Raw genomic sequence first — 20,000 nt, 5'->3', positions numbered from 1 at the left:
GAATTATAATCAAGAGAGTCATACTACGAGAAGTGGTAGTCTAGTCTCAGAAGCAACCCCTCTCTCTCTCTCTCTCTCTCTCTCTCTCTCTCTCTCTCTCTCTCTCTCTCTCTCTCTCTCTCATAAAAGAATAAATTTTGACCTGATGAAAACACGACTGGCACTATTCTAATCACTATAAACACCCAAATCTCTCTCTCTCAACTCTTTTCTAAATAAACGAATACTACAGTTACAAGCCAAATAAGTCCTTTATTGGAATAAGTACCCAGTTATGATTCTCTCTCTCTCTCTCTCTCTCTCTCTCTCTCTCTCTTCTCTCAAATAAATGACTACTACAGTTACAAGCCAAGTCAACTTATTAGAATAAGTATCCAGTTATGATCTCTCTTCTCTCTCAACAATTTTTTTTAAATAAACGAATACTTCGGGTAGACTACAAGCCAAATAACTCCTTTATTAGAATAAGTATCCAGTTATAATTCTCTCTCTCTCTCTCTCTCTCTCTCTCTCTCTCTCTCTCAAATAAACGAATACTAGTTATGAGCCATACAAATCCTTCATTACTAAAAGTATAGAGTTATAATACAGGTGTTTTGGGGAAAGCCGTTGTAACGGCTCCTGGGTTTCCAAGATGTTTTGGAAAAGCCTTTGTAACGGCTCCTGGATTTACATGAGGAGACTGGCAGTAGCCAAGCAGAAGCTACACGCAGGTGGCACCGAGCGTCCCATTGTCACTCCGTGCCTTGGTACGCTTTCAAGTACTGCGGGGGGAAACAAAGCACTGTAGAAAAGAACAAAGGATGAGAGTAGGCGAGAATGAGGGGTAAAATGGAGAAGGGAGAAAGAGTCGTTCGTTGTATGCATAAGATTTAATATTATTATTTAGTCTGGTAAGGATATTTCGAAATGACAAGTGGACATTGAAGTAAAGTTAAGAGTAAAGTTAAAGGTAAAAAGAACAAATGATGACAGTAAGATAGAAACAGGGGGGAAAATGGAGAAGAGAAAGGGTCGTTCGTTGTACGTATAAGATTTATTATTATTTAGTCTCATAAGGATGTTTCGAAATGACAGGTGGGTGTTGGAGTAAAGTTAAAGAAGGTAAACAGCTGAGTGGGAACAGACTAAAAGGGACCGTATTAAAAATAAGGTAAAATGAAGGCAGCCACACAGCTGGGTCTGTAAGGGCTTTGTTGGGGAGGAAATAAAAAGAGAGATGCTTATTAAAATAAACGATCCTAATTATATTACTACAAAAATATTCAGTTTTTTAAAGAATACAAGATGAAGACTGGCATCTAGTCTCTATAATAAGCATGGCACCATTCTATAAGGGCATTATTTCCTTAGTGACATATGTTTGCTGACTAACTGCTTGATTCAACTCCGCAGAATGACGTCATAACTGGCAATCGATGTCAAAAACACATTTAATGTAAAATCAAAAGGGAAATCTTGATTGAAACTTCTGCTTAATATATAAACCAAGCTCTTCGGCTTCACCTAACAAGAATCACAACAGGCACTGATTAAATACAAAAAAGTTTAATCAGACATACAACAACTGTAGCTTAATCTAGTGCAAAAGCTGACCGTTTTAATCTAATAACAACAACACCAGCTTCAACCAAACACAGGAAACAGAACCCAACTGCTTCATTTCACAGCACCACCTCAAGCTTAAATTACTAAATAAAGAAAAACTCACCATTTTAATCTAACAACATGAGTTTAATCTTTAACAAAATAACACCTAATAATAATAATAATAATAATAATAATAATAATAATAATAATAATAATAATAATATGATTCACTAAAATGGTGAAGAAACCCAATGGTGCAGATGTAAATATATATTAGAAATATGTATAGAAACGTTGGTATATATTTCTAACATATATTTACATCTACACCATTGTGGTTTCTTCACCAATAATAATAATAATAATAATAATAATAATAATAATAATAATAATAATAATAATAATAATAATAATTTAATCTCAGGTCAACATCAGTTCAATCCAATTTACCATCAGCTGTAATTTTTTTTTAAATCTCCACAACCATAACCTTTAAAAAACACCTCACGCCTAAAACAACAACAACAACAATAATAATAAAAAAAAAATAATAATAATAATAATAACAATAATAATAATAATAATAATAATAATAATAATAATAATAATAATAATAATAATAATCTAATCTCAGGTCAACATCAGTTCAATCCAATTTACCATCAGTTCTATTTTTTAAAAAATCTCCACAACCATAATCTTTAAAAAACACCTCACGCCTAAAAAACAACAACAACAACAACCGCAGACTCACTGACCTCTCTTATCTCCTTGGCGGCACCTTTATATTGCTGGAGGTCTTGTATGACCGTCTGAGATCCCCTAAGAACGCGGCCCACGTCGTCATACAGGGCTTGCTCGGCCTCGCTTGGGGACGCATCTGCAAATCCGAATATAAAGGAAGTGTCAGTATCTTTGTATATATAAAAGAGTCCTGAGACCCTTCAGACAACGGGGGTGAATAAAAAGCATGACGAAACCTGCGACCTTCCCTGAAAGAAAAAAATTTTTTTTTGAATTTTTTTAAAAAAACGACTTAGAGATTGATTAGCATTTACGCAGTGGATATGGAAGGCAAAACCGTAGAAGTAGCTTTTGAAAAAGTTTTAAAAATTCACACATTTAAATAATGAAAGTTAAGAGTTAAAATTAGAACCTCTTATAAGATTTATGGGCATTCTTTTAGAAAGTAAATATAATCTTTGCCATAGCAGAATTTTGAAGAAAATATCCTTAAGTATTTACAATAACAATGAAGTATAAAAAACTCGTATCCCAATCTTTCATTCTCATGAAGATCAATGAGCATAACAATCAAGATTCAAAAGCTCATCTTTAGAAAAAAAAATCCATGATTATTACCGTTATCAAGATTACATCTTTCATAACTCATTCGAACTCACACAAAATCAGTTAAAAAATGAATCAGAACATATCAGTTATAAGTATCCATAAGTATTCAATGGTATTAATATAACGTGCCAAAAGGAAAACAATATCACAATCTTTAACAAGTTTCAAAGTAATTTTCACAGTACAAGACAGAGGGAATTCACAGTTTTGTTTCTATAAATTTAGTTATTTTAAATAATTCATGAACATATCACAAAAGGTTTTGTGTCCATTTACAAGAAAATTACTAAAATACAGAAGTTGAAATCATGAAAATACGAAAATTAATAATGGCAAGGAAAAACTTTGGGCAATCAAAAAAATTTAAAATAGAAGAGACTTTTATATTTACAAAAACTCACGAATCAAAAAAATATTCGGCATTTATAAAAGTTTAAAAAGAAATCAGAAGGAATTTAGTAAAGGATATGAAAGAGTTAGCAAAGATAAAATCTCAGTAAATCAAAATTCAATTATTCGACTAAGTTTCACTCGTTATTTATAAACGAATAGGTAAAATCATCTAATGAATGAAACCAGTAAACCTGAATAAAGGTAATAATACTGAATTAAACTTAAAAGGAAACACCAGTAAGCATGACCATTAGAGACCGAGAGATTGCATAAAACCATATGAACATCCCTGGTGGGAGTAGAAGCGGGTCACAATGAGACTCGAAACCCAATGGGAGTAAGAGGTAAAAGCAAACACGCGTTTAATGTATAAAAAAATAATAATTCTTTCACTCTTCCGGTAATTTTTCGGTGGACTATACCCACTATGAATCACTGCCAATACAAGTCTTACAATTCTCGTTAAGATTCATCATATTCTTTTCACATGACATAAGCACTCATTCCGGTGGCTCTCGGATCTCATTGCAACCCATTAACACTAGCACCTGACACCTATAAGGTCATTACAAGGTTCTCTCTCTCTCTCTCTCTCTCTCAGAAATGTTTGCCATTGACTTAACCCCCATCTTCTATCAGGCCGTACAGCCTACCAGCATGATTTATGAAACAATGTGTATAAAGATTTATATAATTTATATAATACGTTCAAACAAAAGTAAAATCAACCAGCTCGTCCTAGGAAAATTAAAAAACATGAAATCCAATCTGTAAATGTGACAAAATCCGTGATATCGCTGAAACAGCAATTTCACGAAAAACAAAATAACCGGTACGACGAGAGTAAAAACAGCTTAATTTTTCATTACTGTATTTGTACTGCTATTCACGCATGCATCTATTTACTTGGCTATATTGTCATGTCTCCCTGTTTTCGCGTTTTTAGTTGGGTATATTTTTTTCTATCGATGACTGCAAGGTTATGCCTCCTTGAGCTAGTTCCATAAAATCATTTTGTCATTCCGAATAATAATAATAATAATAATAATAATAATAATAATAATAATAATAATAATAATAATAATAATAATAATAATAATGACAGACTTTCAGTCCAACTTACACAAAACAGCAATTATTTAAATTCAAGAAAATATTAATTCTAATAATTATGGTAGTAAGCAAGCTAATCATTTAATGAGAACAATTAGACATAGCAATCTACAAACAAATGAGTACAATTAATCATCAGAGCACTATTAATAACGTAATGAGGTGCAAGTACTCTAAATTGTTCGATTACTTTTCCTGACCTTTAGCTCTAATCCGAGACATTTTCTCTAAATATAATTATTGTTACTATAAATCTTCTGTTAAAAACGATAAGAGCATTCAAGTAACTATGACACTGCATTGTGCAAAAAAGATATAGATTACTTGATGCTCAGTGCATTTTCTTGTTCAAGACATCGTGACATCTGAACCAAGAGTTCATTACACGTGTCTACTTTACACCGAACACAAAGAAATATATATACACACGCTGTGTTTTAAATCGTAAGAAAATTAGCAAACACAATCAGAAACTTTCCGTGAGAATTCAAGCATAAAATAATTGCCAGGAGACCGAACAGGAATCGCAGGATCGTGGTTCATTGACGCAAGAAGTCATTATCATTGCGAACCTAATATTTATTTATTTAATACATGTACACATTCCTGTGGAAAACGCAACCTAGTTAAATGAGTCTTTTCACACGCAGAACAAGCTGCTTACAGAACCGAAGCTCGTGTTTGACAAAGGAATGGAGGGGAAGTAGAATGCAATACAGAATGGAATGGAATGTGGAATTGGGGCCAAAGGCCAAGCGCTGGGACCTATGAGGTCATTCAGCGCTGAAACGGTAACTGGGAGTAGAAAGGTTTGAAAGATGTAACAGGAGAAAAACCTCACAGTTGCACCATGAAACACACGTTAAGCGAGGTTGGATAGCAAGATGGAAGAAAGAGAGAATGTGATACAAAGGAAAATGCAAAAAAATTAAGTTTCAATGTATCAACAAACATCTAAGTACAAAATAAATTATAAATAACACACAAGAATCTTGTTTACATCGATAGGATAGCCATAAACCTTTCTTCATGGATTGAGGTCAATTCACCTCACCTCTTACCAAGTTAGCTATGATATTTTTTTTGCCCTCCAGTTTAATTTATTTTTTTTAATAGGGGCACAGGAACGACAGTTCTATCGACCTCTAAATAAGAGGGTAGGATATTAACGTGGAAAACGAAATATAGTATCAATATGAACGTAGCACCATAATGGAGGACGAGGACGAAGAGCAGATTATACAGAAATCAATGTTTGCATGAGAGCCTGGAGAGGGATTTCGTACCGGAGGTTTAATTGCATATACGCAGTCTGCGTTGTTCAGGAACGGACAGTGCTCTTATCTGACCAGAGCCCATATCAATATAAGTGCATGTGTGTAGCTATGGTGCCTATGTATTAATAAAACTGTTATGAAGTATTATGGCTACGTTGTTATATTTCTGCAAAAGTTTTTGTATATACTGGTATTATATATATTTTTCCCATATTCACACACACACACACACACATATACATATGTGTATGTATCAAATGTATATATATAACATTTAAATTCGTAACCACCAAATTTATTTCCGCTATACCTTCATCCCTATCGTCTCTATACTATGCAGCTGTGTACTTTATGTGAGATATTTTATTTATTTGTCTTTCAGTTCTTATACAACTTCGCTATTTTTGGACTAAATAGACAGTTTCGAGTTATCTTGATTATAACCTGTATAAAGTATATATAAAGAACAGACGTGTACAACACAAAGTTTATGTATGACACAAATGTCTTTTCGTTATAAAATCTGTAGAAATCTATAAAATACGAGGTGTTAAGACAGATGGAGAGAGACGCAGTTTTCACACAGACGTTTCTGAGAGAGAGAGAGAGAGAGAGAGAGAGAGAGAGAGAGAGAGAGAGAGAGAGAGAGAGAGAGAGAGATGCATTTTTAGAATCACACGCGCTGCCATGCATCAACTCGAGTAGACTTCAGCGTCAAGTTATAAGCTGCAGACTAAAACTGACACGATACGTGACGACACGTGACCAGGTAAACTCGAGGAGGTATATGTTAAAAATAGATTATTTTTATAGACACCATCTGACATTCTTAAGTAGGACAAAATTCGCTTCACATCGCGTTCTTTATGGCGCGAAGAGAGCAGGGCGAATAATTGATGTGCTATTTTATGAACCCCTTCCCCTCACTTATGACAAATCGGCCTCTTGAAGGGAGACAGAACATGGGTTTAAGAAAATAAAACCGAGTTATTAAGCTAACATTCCTGTGGTAGATTTATATACGGGGCATTTCATTAGAACATGGTACTAAAATTAGATTTCATTTACGATATACACTGCAGACTGGTAATGTCATTACAGGAGTGTAAAAATTCAATATCTCGCTGTTTCTAATTTGAATTACATATAGTTCAACTCCATTTTCACTAAAAATAAGTTATTTTTTAAGGTAAACTAAATTTAAGTTAAACCTCCGTAAGAAAATCCAGTGATATCTCATTTTTAATTTGAACAACTTTTATGTGATTTACGAAGAGGTCTAAAAAATATTGCTATCTCAAAAGATGTAATAAAACATGGCTGTGTCGTGGTTATTTCTGTAGGGCACGACAAAAAAGTTAACGCATACCTTAGCCAATGTATATAAAAAAAAGCATGATTTGTAGAACGTAATGATCTTACTAAAGGAGCAACATCATTAGAATTATAGAGAGGCCATTACATCGCCGCCTTATTACCTCTCAACCAAGTGAACTGCTCGCATCACGACGATTACGCGTGCTTTATTACACAATAATCCACCTATAATACCCTGCTTCGACGAAGACTGTAAAGTGTTTGTTTACCGTCAGATGGTGTTGCAAACTAAAAATAAACACTTTCACTGCCACCTTTTATTTAGCAATTCTTCATAAGTTTGGTAAAGATTTAACAGATCTTTCCTAGATAGTGACCCCCAAGGGTTTAAACCCGGTATGTGTCCACCTTTGCGGCATGTTTAGTACAAGCCCGTTGGGGATTGCCGTAAAAGCATAAAAAAAGACTGTAAATATCAAAGATAATGACCTCAAAGAAATATTAGTCCAAGATAACGACCCCCAGAACTTTGCTGGGTGGTCACTATCTAGGAAGGATTTGATTTAACTAATTTAACTTTCCAGTCAACTGACATAAAATAGAGTAAGTATAGAGAGATAGCGTTCAAAATCCTTAGGATGTGGACATCCGCTATCAAAAACAAACAAAAATGAATAGAATGACACGTTTAATTTCTCGGAACCTAATAAAAAAAAAGCCCATATTAATTTCTAGGAAAGGAAATGACGAATAGCATTCCTAAGTGATATGGATGGTTATATAGATCAACGAGCCCAGTCCTGCGTGAGAGAGAGAGAGAGAGAGAGAGAGAGAGAGAGAGAGAGAGAGAGAGAGAGAGAGAGAGAGAGAGAGAGAGAGAGAGAGAGAGAGAGAGAGGTAATCGTATACACGAAGATCATGGTACTCCTCACACAATATATTCTTCACAGGACGCTTTTGGGCGAACATAACGCTCATAAATCATGAAATGTAGTTTAGTACTTTCTTTAACACCTTACTAAGAATGCTCAACAATTTTGTTTGTGGAGTTGCTTAAAGGTTATATTCACAAACATTGAAAACTTACTTAAGCAAACAGATAATCCAGCATATGAAAGTAATATTTATGTATGCATATATATACACATACACACATATATAATATAAATATATATATATATATATATATATATATATATATATATATATATATATATATATATATATATATATATATATATATGTGTGTAATAGCAAAAATGTACTGTACACAGCTCCCTATAAATGCTTGGAAACCTAATGTCTCAAAACCGGTACTTTGGGCCAGCTTAACTGGCTTTCCATTAACACCTCTTACAAAATGTTTATCTTATAATAATGATAGAATACTAAGGCAACCATCCTCCGTATTCTGAAAGCGAAACATAGAGAAAACTAATCCATAATCGTATGTATCTTTTACAGCGAATTGTGAAATTCGAGGACACTGTTCGGTCGCCCAGAAAAAAATCTGGATATTGAATGAAAATAGCTATGATATTCTTCAATTTTTTTTAAATGAATAATTAGTTGGGATATAAACACTAATTACCCGAAGCACTAAATAAATACAAAAAAATAACTTTGCAATATATTCTTCGTCTACTACAACTACTATTAAAATTATCATCATTCTCGAGACCTCTATAAATGCCCTCCTGAATAAACATGGGTTCGAAATTCCTTCGGTGCTGGAGTCCCCAAACATAATAGTGCGTTTGGCTGCACCATGGCATTTTAATCCGTGAAATTAAGTAACGCTGGGTTTGGTCATTGCTTGGATGGGGGTCGTCCTGTAAATGAAGACGCCGTTGGTGCATGAGCTTCCGTTGCCATCTTTGTGAGCATGTCATGGGGCTAGCATCATCATCCCAGAAACTCAAGTTTGGAAACTTGTAACAAAACTGCGAAATCCACTGTGATCGGCAAAGGATCACAGTGATTCCTGGAACCAAGAGATTGAAGAACGAGTCTGCAATGCTTAGAATTAAGCCTTCGCAAATCCTCTAAACCTAAACTCTTTCCACTCTAAGCGATTTTCCCACAGTGAACGCAATGACTGCCGTTAACTGTACATAATGACGGTACTTACTCTCAAAATCCAAGAAGACGTCGTATTTCTGGTGAGAGCAACAACTGTTGCCAGCATCGTCCCTCGCAAGCAGCCTCAGTAAGTTTCCCATACTACCATCACCTGGAAAGATAAAAAAATATGTATATTATTTTGGGACTATAACCTTGGGAGAAGAGGTGGCAAGTCTTTTATAATGTTAAAAAATGTCTATTTTGTTACAATACCTGGATAGGAAAATTGTCAAATAACTACTGTAATATTAAGAAATGCCTATTTTGTGGCCTGGATACAAAAGATGCCTATCGTAATGTTAAGAATGCCTATTTTGTGACAATAACCTGGGTAGAAAATATGCTGGATATCTGATGAAATATTAATAAATGCCTATTTTGTGACAACCTGTGTAGAAAAGATGCCAAATGTCAATTATAACGTTAAGATATCCTTATTTTATGACAATCACCAGGGTAGAAAAATTGCCAAATATATATTGTAACATTAAGAAATGCCTATTTTGTGACCTGGGTAGAAAAGATGATAAATATCTACTGAAATGTGAAGAAATCCCTATTCTGCGACATTAACCTGGGTAGAAATGTTGCCAAATATCTATTGTAATACAAACAGATCCCTACTTTGTGACAATAACCTGGGTAGAAAAGAAGCCAAATATCTATTGCAATGTAAATGGATCCCTACTTTGTGACAATAACCTGGGTAGCAAAGACACTAAATGTCAACTGTAATTTTAAGAAATGCCCAAACAACATGAGAGTCCAAACAAAAATATTTTACACAGGTCATGGGCATGGTAACAAAACTAAGATATTTTACACGGGTGAAGGTCAATAAAACGAAGTTCGAAATATACTAACCACACACATTAGTGTCTCACCCAGCCCCACAATCAAATTGCTGTTTATCGAGGCAAAAAAAAAAAAAAAAAAAATCAGATGTATTTCCCAACCAAACAATAACCATTAATGGCCACAAAAGTGAGCCGAACCCTCACATTTTTAAGGGTCTTCGCTGGGATAGATTCCCATTTAACTGTTACACACGACTGAGTTCGTCCGATAAAAATTCCAACTAAACGAAAAGTAAATTTCGTTTTCTTTCCTCTTATATCTTTCATTTGCTACGAAGTTGTCATATCTTATTGGGTTGAGGTAAGGTGAGCTTCTTGATCTGAATTCAATACATTAATAAGTGAAAATGAACAGATATTAGTGTAAAGGGATTCTATGTCGTGGCTGACCATGTTAGTGTTCACTGCTTAACTGTATATTCTTTAAGCCATCTATAAGTTACATAATTTTTTTTAAATATACTACTAAAAACAGTATGAATCTTATAATGACCTGAAGAATACACAGTTAAGCAGTAAGCATTACATGGTCCGTCACGAAATAGAATCCCTTTAAACTAATGTACAGCCGAAAGGACAGATTATTATTATTATTATTATTATTATTATTATTATTATTATTATTATTATTATTAGAAGAACCCTATTCATATGGAACAAGCCCACAGAGGCCACTGACTTTAAATTCAAACTTCCAAAGAATATGGTGTTCGTTCGAAAGAAGTAGCAGAAGGTAAAGGAAAATACAGAAAGAGAAGATCAGGTATTATTAACAACACTCGAAGCGATATTCATTTGGTCACTTTTTACCTTACCACGAAAACTTCAACAGATCAGAAAGAGAGAAAACAAGAAAACAAAGGCACAGAAAAATCAACAAACACATAAAAACATACAAGCATACTGCCGTAAATCATTTTTCTCGTTATCGAAGATAAATAAAAAACCGATACTCCTTGAAGCCCACGATCTTCAATCTTTCGATTAACAAACACACTCGAGCCCCACCACACAGCATATACCTGTGACATGAGAGACGCCATTCCCCCACCCCCTTCCTCTATCCACTCTCCCCCATTCCACAACATCATGCAAATCCCACTACACAAGAGCATCGGAGTGAGGAAAGAAAGGGTTCCTCTGGCACGAACACACGAACACTGATAATGACGCACGTGACATCGAACACGCAACATGAGACGACGGTACGGAACGTTAAATCTCTAGAACTATCCCTCGTAAGCTTAATTACACTTCAATATAATTCACTTACGTATATACACACATGCTTGCTTATGTATATGTGTGTGTGTGTGTATATATATATATATATATATATATACACACAGACATATACGAGTATATAAATATAATACATACATATACATAATATATATAATATATATATTATGCATATACATACAGTATATACATTGCATACATATATAATGCATTAACACACACTGGCGAGAACACCTTGGTCCAAACCCCACGAGCAGACAAATCGATATGCGCATTATTCCCTACAAATCTATTGCTCCTCTACTGACATTACTGTGAATTAGATACCAGAGAGTTATCACCGATAATTGGTCAGAGACAAGACAGAGACTGGAATGGGACTAGCAACAGAAACCCATAGTATTAGGAGAGATACAGAAATAACGCCTTCAAGAGCCTCCCCATCAATGTCCAAACGCACACACACCCACACCCACCCAAACACACACACATACACACTAATCTGCATAATGGTCAGTGGTTTTTTGTCAGACTGCCAAAGAAATGGTAAATGGGGGAGAAAATGATGGAAAATGTCATCACATAAAGAGAGAGAGAGAGAGAGAGAGAGAGAGAGAGAGAGAGAGAGAGAGAGAGAGAGAGAGAGAGAGAGACTCTTGACAATCTGGCTTATCTTTTCGAGTTGGAGCCGACCCAAAACCTCTTGGACGAAAGCTATATAAAGAAGGAATTCTATAAAGGCTACAATTTCTTTTAACCTTTATATCATGTTCCCAACGTGTTTAGGAATTCTAATGTAAATGTTCTTTCCACCAGATGCCTTTTCTACCCTAAGAGGGAGGGGTTACAGGAAAACATTTAGGGATGAGGCAGCTAGCTTCATATCACTTCTTCTCTGGTTAAAACCAACACAGTCGTATAACGACCAAATACATGATTCACTGCTTTGCTTTAAACAACATTGGCGCAATCGGATTTGATGCAAGTGGCACCAACAAATTGACTAATTCCAGAATAGAACCTGGGACACACACACACACACACACTTACACACACACACAGTCTTTCTCTCTCTCTCATATGTAATTATATATATATATATATATATATATATATATATATATATGTGTGTGTGTGTGTGTATATACAGTATATGTAATTTTCCTCTATCTCTCCCTACAGTTCTCTTTTCCTCTGTTTACGTCACATGGGACAATTATTTCGTGAAAACTTGTTCAGAATGTTGATGGCATTTCGGCTTGTTGAATGCTGCTACTACTACTACTACTAATAATAATAATAACAATAATAATAATAAACAGTCTGGCTTATCAACGGCACCATTAACTTGAAAGCTAGTCACTTGGCCTAAGTCAATAAAAAAAAAAAAAAAAAAACAGTCCTATGAACTGCGAAACGCTGTAGTTAGTATTCACCTCAAAAACCCATCAAAAGTTTTCATACCAAGTCCACAGTTCATCAAGTACAAATATGTTCATGAATTGCCTTTTGGGATTAGCAAAGCATCGGTACCTCTGGTTATCAAACCGTCTGTCTTTACCCCGTTTAACCTGATCCTGAATACAGAATGATTATATCTATTATTTCGTTAATTATAACAATGCTGAATTTTAAATAAATAAGTTAAAATCGTACAAATTTACAACGCAGTTAATTAACATTATAACAGATGCACATTACTACATTAAAAAGAATGAAACCTTAGCACATTTATGATATATCACTTCGCTATCCTACGATCCCCTGAGCTAAAGGGGCGAGAACCTCTGGGTCAATGCCTCACCCAGAGTTAATCAAAACTGCAGGCTAAAAAGAGAAGGAAAAAATGCGCCGAAGTTTCTTCTGCGCAATCGAATTCTCTGTACAGCGTATAATGCTGTATGAAACTCTCAGCCGCGGCCCGGTGGTGGCATGTGTTGTTGGTACCTATAGCGGTGCCAGACGCATGATCATGGCTAACTTCAATCTTAGATAAAATAACAACTACTGAGGCTAGAGGGCTGCGATTTAGCATGTTTGATGGCTGGAGGGTGGATGATTAACATCGCAATTTGCAGCCCTCTAGCCTCAGTAGTTTTTAAGATCTGAGGGCGGACAGAAAAAGTGCGGACGGACAGACAAATAGCCGTCTCAATGGTTTTCTTTTACAGAAAACTAAAAGGGGGAGAAGAATTTCATGCAGGTCGCTTGCAAATACAGAAAATAACTTACAGCTAATTCTTTATTCAAACCTTGATTAGGACAAATGACATTACAAGCTAAACAAAAGCATTCACGGACACTCTCAAACACAAACATACTCACTCATCAATGTCCTAAAGAAATAACTTTCATTCGGCACTTTACAGAAACAGAACTTTGGAAGTGTTTCTAATCTCTCTCTCTCTCTCTCTCTCTCTCTCTCTCTCTCTTCTCTCTATATATATATATATATATATATATATATATATATATATATATATATATATATATATCACACAATAATAATAATGAATTGACAAACAACCTCTTTTTATGAGAAAACACAAATTCAAAACATAATATAAACAATGTACAAAATGGCTAACGAGCTGCAATCAGATAGTTTAAGTAAAAAAACAAAACCTATAATATAAAATCTGAAGCCCAAGACCGGTGTAAATGCCAAGGACTGAAAAGGGAGGAAGAGATCTTGAAAATATCATCAAGGTCATCGACAACATGCCGAGGTCATGAAACTTTAGGCCGAGTGTGAAAAGACAAACCAACGTTTAGTTGAAGGTTTTAAGAACAGAAAAGAATATAGAATTAAGGCCAGAGGTCAAGCAATGGAACCTATGAGGTCATTCAGCGATGAAACGGATATTGACAGTAAAAGGTTTGAAAGGTGGAACAGGAGGAAAACTTCGTACTTGCACTATGAAACAATTGTTAGGAGAGAGTGGAAAGTAAGATGGGAAAAAGATAATATAAATGGAGGTACAGGAAAGTGAATGAAAAGGGTTGCAACTAGCTGCAGAAGGGAGGCTGCAAAGAACCTTAAGCAATGCCTACAGCGCACCGCGAGATGCACTGACGTCACTACCCGCCTACAGAGAAAGATTTTAAGTGAATCTTTCTGTCATTGAATAAAAAACGTTACGAAATCAGATATACGGTAAAAAGTGTCATAACAGGTAAAATAAATTTCAGAGACTACCAAGTAGTGGTTCAACCATTTCCTGAGAATTTAACTGAATTACAGTAAAACAAAAGAGATATCGAGCAAAGAAAACGAAAAATCAAAACGTAATGACGTCTTTAAGTTTTTTTTAATACAAGGCGGGCCAATCAAACACTACTGGTTAAAATTATCCCATAAAAGCAGTCTAAAGTAAACAATCTATTTAACACAATGAATTATACAACGCAATTATCTACACCTTTCATTAATGAAATTAAAAAGCGTCACACGCAGTCGTGCCAATATACAAAAGTTTCATAATCGCCCCAATATTTATTTCATAATATATAATGCGACTTTTATCTCATCACGATCACAATGACCTTTTAACGAGCCGCTCTGAAAACGTAATGAACTGAAAGGAACCTTTTAATGCCTCTAATTAACGTCACCCATCGACCGAAATAACCCATCGTGCTAGGTGAAAGGCATCAGGATCATCATCAGGCCATTATAAGGAGAGGTTGTTCACCTTTCGATGTCCCCACACTCACCATTATACTTCATTATATATTAGTTTTACGAGACGACTAACTCGCATTTCTTGACTCTCACTGGGCTGCCCGAAAGAAATGTTTTATAATGAGAATGAAATGTGGGTGATATAAGAAGAGAGGAAAGGTTGAAGAAGTTGGACATCTGAGTTTGAAGATACTAAGGGTTACGGGGAATAAGGAAAAGGAAGAAAGCAAGGCAGTGTGGCACCCCTTACGGACGCTGCCAAGGACATCAACGTTATGTTTACAGTGCACAGGTTAGCTGCCAAAAACATCAACCTTATGTTTACAGTGCACAGGTTAGCTGCCAAGGACATCAATCTTATGTTTACAGTGCACAGGTTAGCTGCCAAAAACATCAACCTTATGTTTACAGTGCACAGGTTAGCTGCCAAGGACATCAACGTTATGTTTACAGTGCACAGGTTAGTTGCCAAGAACATCAACCTTATGTTTACAGTGCACAGGTTAGCTGCCAAGAACATCAACGTTAAGTTTACAGTGCACAGATCAGCTGCCAAGAACATCAAGGTTATGCTTACAGTGCACAGGTCAGCTGCCAAGAACATCAACGTTATGCTTACAGTGCACAGGTCAGCTGCCAAGAACATCGTTATGTTTACAGTGCACAGGTCACCTGCCAAGAACATCAACGTTATGCTTACAGTGCACAAGTCAGCTGCTAAGAACATCAACGTTATGCTTAAAGTGCACAAGTCAGTTGCCAGGAACATTATGATGTTTACAGTGCACAGGTCACCTGCCAAGAACATCAACATTATGCTTACAGCACACAGGTCAGCTGCCAAGAACATCGTTATGTTTACATTGCTCAGGTCAGCTGCCAAGAACATCAAAGTTATGCTTACAGTGCACAGGTCAGCTGGCAAGAACATCAGTGTTATGTTTACAGTGCACAGGTCAGCTTACAAGAACATCAACATTATGCTTACAGTGCACAGGTCAGCTGCCAAGAACATCGTTATGTTTACAGTGCACAGGTCAGTTGCCAAGAACATCAACATTATGTTTACATTGCACAGGTCAGCTGCCAAGAACATAGTTATGTTTACATTGCACAGGTCAGCTGCCAAGATATCAACGTTATGCTTACAGTGCACAGGTCAGCTGCCAAGAACATCAACGTTATGTTTACAGTGCACAGGTCAGCTGCCAAGAACATCAACATTATGCTTAAAGTGCACAGGTCACCTGCCAAGAACATCGTTATGTTTTCAGTGCACAGGTCAGCTGCCAAGAACATCAACATTATGTTTACAGCACACAAGTCAGTTGCCAAGAACATCAATGTTATGTTTACAGCACACAGTCGTTATGTTACAGTGCACAGGTCAGCTGCCAAGAACATCAATGTTATGTTTACAGTGCACAGGTCAGCTGCCAAGAACATCAATATTATGTTTACAGCACACAGGTCAGCTGCCAAGAACATCAACGTTACGTTTACAGTGCACAGGTCAGCTGCCAAGAACATCAACGTTACGTTTACAGTGCATAGGTCAGCTGCCAAGAACATCAATTTTAATCAACGTTATGTTTACAGCACACAGGTCAGCTGCCAAGAACACCAGTGGTAAGTATACAGCGCACAGGTCAGCTGCCAAGAACGTCGTTGTGTTTACAGCGCACAGGTCAGCTGCCAAGAACATCGTTATATTTACAGTGCACAGGTCAGCTGCCTAGAACTTCAGCGTTATGTTTACAGCGCACAGGTCAGCTGCCAAGAAGATCAACGTTATGTTTACAGCACTCAGGTCAGCTGCCAAGAACATCAGTGGTATGTTTACAGCTCACAGGTCAGCTGCCAAGAACATCAACATTATGTTTGCAGCACACAGGTCAGCTGCCAAGAACATTAATGTTAATCAACGTTATGTTTACAGCACACATGTCAGCTGCCAAGAACATCAATGTTATGTTTACAGTGCACAGGTCAGCTGCCACAAACATCAACGTTATGTTTACAGCACACAGGTCAGCTGCCAAGAACATTAATGTTAGTCAACGTTATGTTTACAGCACACATGTCAGCTGCCAAGAACATCAATGTTATGTTTACAGTGCACAGGTCAGCTGCCACGAACATCAACGTTATGTTTACAGCACACAGGTCAGCTGCCAAGAACATCAACGTTATGTTTACAGCACACAGGTCAGCTGCCAAGAACATCAATGTTATGTTTACATTGCACAGGTCAGCTGCCAAGAACATCAGTGGTATGTTTACAGTGCACAGGTCAGCTGCCATGAACATCAACGTTATGTTTACGGCACACAGGTCAGCTGCCAAGAACATCAATGTTAATCAACGTTAAGTTTACAGCGCACAGGTCAGCTGCCAAGAACATCAATGTTATGTTTACAGCACACAGGTCAGCTGCCAAGGACATCAATGTTAGTCAACGTTATGTTTACAGTGCACAGGTCAGCTGTAGGTATTACCGCTTCTAATGGATCTGAAAATAGTCTAACGCGTCAACCTGAATTATTGCAAAACGGAAATCAACGAATCCTCTTTTGAAAAATACAGTTGAACTCGGTGTACAAGGATAGATTACATACATAACGCACTTGGCTTAAAGACTTCTCTTCTCTTTAGTATGCACATTATACCCTCAAGAAGCCAGGTTTCAAAAATATGAGAAAAAAGTAAACTGCTCCATTATATGGCAAATAAAATGCAAAATATCAGGGAATTTACTAGCGTAACTATTTTTTAATTGTCGCGCTGATTTTCAACTGAGAATTCCCTGGAACCATAAATGTATAGGGGCATGGCGCTATATAATCAAAATATATCTCTCTCTCTCTCTCTCTCTCTCTCTCTCTCTCTCTCTCTCTATATATATATATATATATATATATATATATATATATATATATATATATATATATATATAATACACACATATGTGTATATATACATATACACATACATGTGTCTTTGTATAATGTGTAATACTAACGAACAAAACAATACACAAGCGCAACCGAGTCCACCACTATAAAACGAAACTAACCTCGAAAAGCCTTCCGGATTAAGATCACCTTTATATCAGTTGGCTGCCGTCAGCTGACATCCTAACACAGTAACAATTCATGCGGGCACCTGGATGGCAACACCCAGAGCCACCGCCGAGGAAGGGAACCGGTTTTACATGTATCGGGGAAGTAGCAGGAAACGACTATTACAGCTTCAATGATGCTCATGTGGGAATTTTATCTTTATTTCTTCTTTTGATGTAATTAATAGATCACAATTGTGAAGCAAATGATGGATTTTGAGTCAGTGCGAGCGATCGCTCAGACAATTTTAAGATTTTCACGATACACACAAACGCCCTTACATGCACAAACAAACAGCATGTGCCGAGATATAAATCTATTGTCTTTGATCACGCAACCACCTGAAAGGCTTTTATCCGATCTTATAGTTAACCACAACACTCATATCAGATTACGGATGGCATGGCAATTACTTGATAGATCCCATTACTTGAGAGTACGGTACTGTTTTTATTACAAAAAACAAACAAAATAAAAAGTCACGAGAGGCTAGCTTATTCGGTAAACGACACAATATCAAATAAAACCGTTCGATTAAAAAAGCACAACTCTTATTCACGTGCATAGATACTGATCAGATTCCATTTCCATTGCATAAATATCCTAAATTCTCAAAACTGATTGTGGAAATGACAGCAATTCCCTTTCGATGACTCGAATATCTCATAAACCTCAACTGGTTTGCATAAATATCAGAAACCCTATCACATCAGTGAAAACATATTCTCATGCTGTTGCATTAAATATCAGAAATGCTCTCATTCAGTTTCATAAATATCCAACAGGTTGCCACCGGATCACATAAATATCACACACGCTCAAACCAAACATTATAAAGGGAGTATACTCCCTTTCATTTACGTTGAATATAAGTAACGCTATTTCAATTACATACTCAACCAACACGGCTGCCACTTAACCATATACATATCTAAAAGGCTGCCAATCAATTTTATAACCATCCAACGATATAAATATCTGAAAGGCTGCCACATGATTACATATTTACATAATTCAAAAATGTTACTCAGCAACGTGGAGGGACTTCTAAAGAACCATAATTCGCGAGATGCATAAGCCACAGCGAGCATCCATTAAATTATGAACATAACTGTATTAGGAGGAGAACCCAGCGTTTGCCTGCATGAAAAGTAATTCAATTATGCTCCTCGTAACCAGCATTAAAACTCAAAAAAACCTTAGGGAAGAGAACTCGTTTACATCTGTAAAATGTGAACTGGTATGGTATCTGGACTTCTGAATAGGATGTACTTACATATGGAGCATCATCTACAGAATTCTTCTCTAATTCTTTCCGAGATATTTCAAATCCCTCTCAGTTCCAAAATGTGAAGTGTTCTCGTCATTTCAATCTATTCGTCTGTCTTCCCAGACTTTGTTCCTCTATATTTCTCCTGATGGGAACTCTTGAAAATTGAACACAGACAACCTAAGTTATCATCGAATCCTGTCTAAACACGCCTCGAGCAAACATACACAACAACACGCCCCGGAAATAAACCACCAACTTGCAAGGAATATTTCAAGTCAACATTGCAAAGAAACAAATTGATAAATGACCATTCCCAACCCTACACCAAGGAATTTGACAAGAGTGGATATAACAGTTGCATCAAAGCGATGCAAACATTTTTACGCTCAAATTATTTGTAAAAATTGTCACTATAAGTGTTACAACGACAGAACCTAGTACCCACGAAGCTTCAGAATGAGCTCATGATGATGAATGGCAGCACGCCGGCACTTCTTAAATATGTACAAACTTTAAAGCAAAAGAGCTACAATAAAGGCTCTTAATGTAGGATGTTTGAGAATGTGCTGAGTAAAAGTGGTCTTCCTTGCGCATATGCCAGGGGATTCATCATGTTTCTGCAGACGTTCTTGCTTAGGATTACGAAGGCCCTGT

General features: G+C 36.3%; 1 protein-coding gene across 3 annotated transcripts in view; it reads right to left on the bottom strand.

The window, feature by feature from the left end:
* Positions 1–20,000, bottom strand: part of LOC136838429 (CYFIP-related Rac1 interactor B) — a 239,153-nt gene that overhangs the window by 40,714 nt on the left and 178,439 nt on the right. For all 3 annotated transcript variants that reach the window (XM_067103351.1, XM_067103342.1, XM_067103332.1), the window contains 2 exons: positions 9,175–9,276; positions 2,349–2,470 (listed from right to left, as the gene is read on the bottom strand). In XM_067103351.1, coding sequence (XP_066959452.1) covers positions 2,349–2,470; positions 9,175–9,265 — 213 coding nt within the window. In that variant the 5' untranslated portion in view covers positions 9,266–9,276. The remainder of the gene's footprint in view (positions 1–2,348; positions 2,471–9,174; positions 9,277–20,000) is intronic.

The sequence above is a fragment of the Macrobrachium rosenbergii genome, chromosome 1 (assembly GCF_040412425.1).
Source record: "Macrobrachium rosenbergii isolate ZJJX-2024 chromosome 1, ASM4041242v1, whole genome shotgun sequence".
Classification (NCBI taxonomy): Eukaryota; Metazoa; Arthropoda; class Malacostraca; order Decapoda; family Palaemonidae; genus Macrobrachium; species Macrobrachium rosenbergii.
The sequence above is the reverse complement of the archived record's forward strand: the minus strand, read 5'-3'. Positions and strand labels throughout refer to the sequence as shown.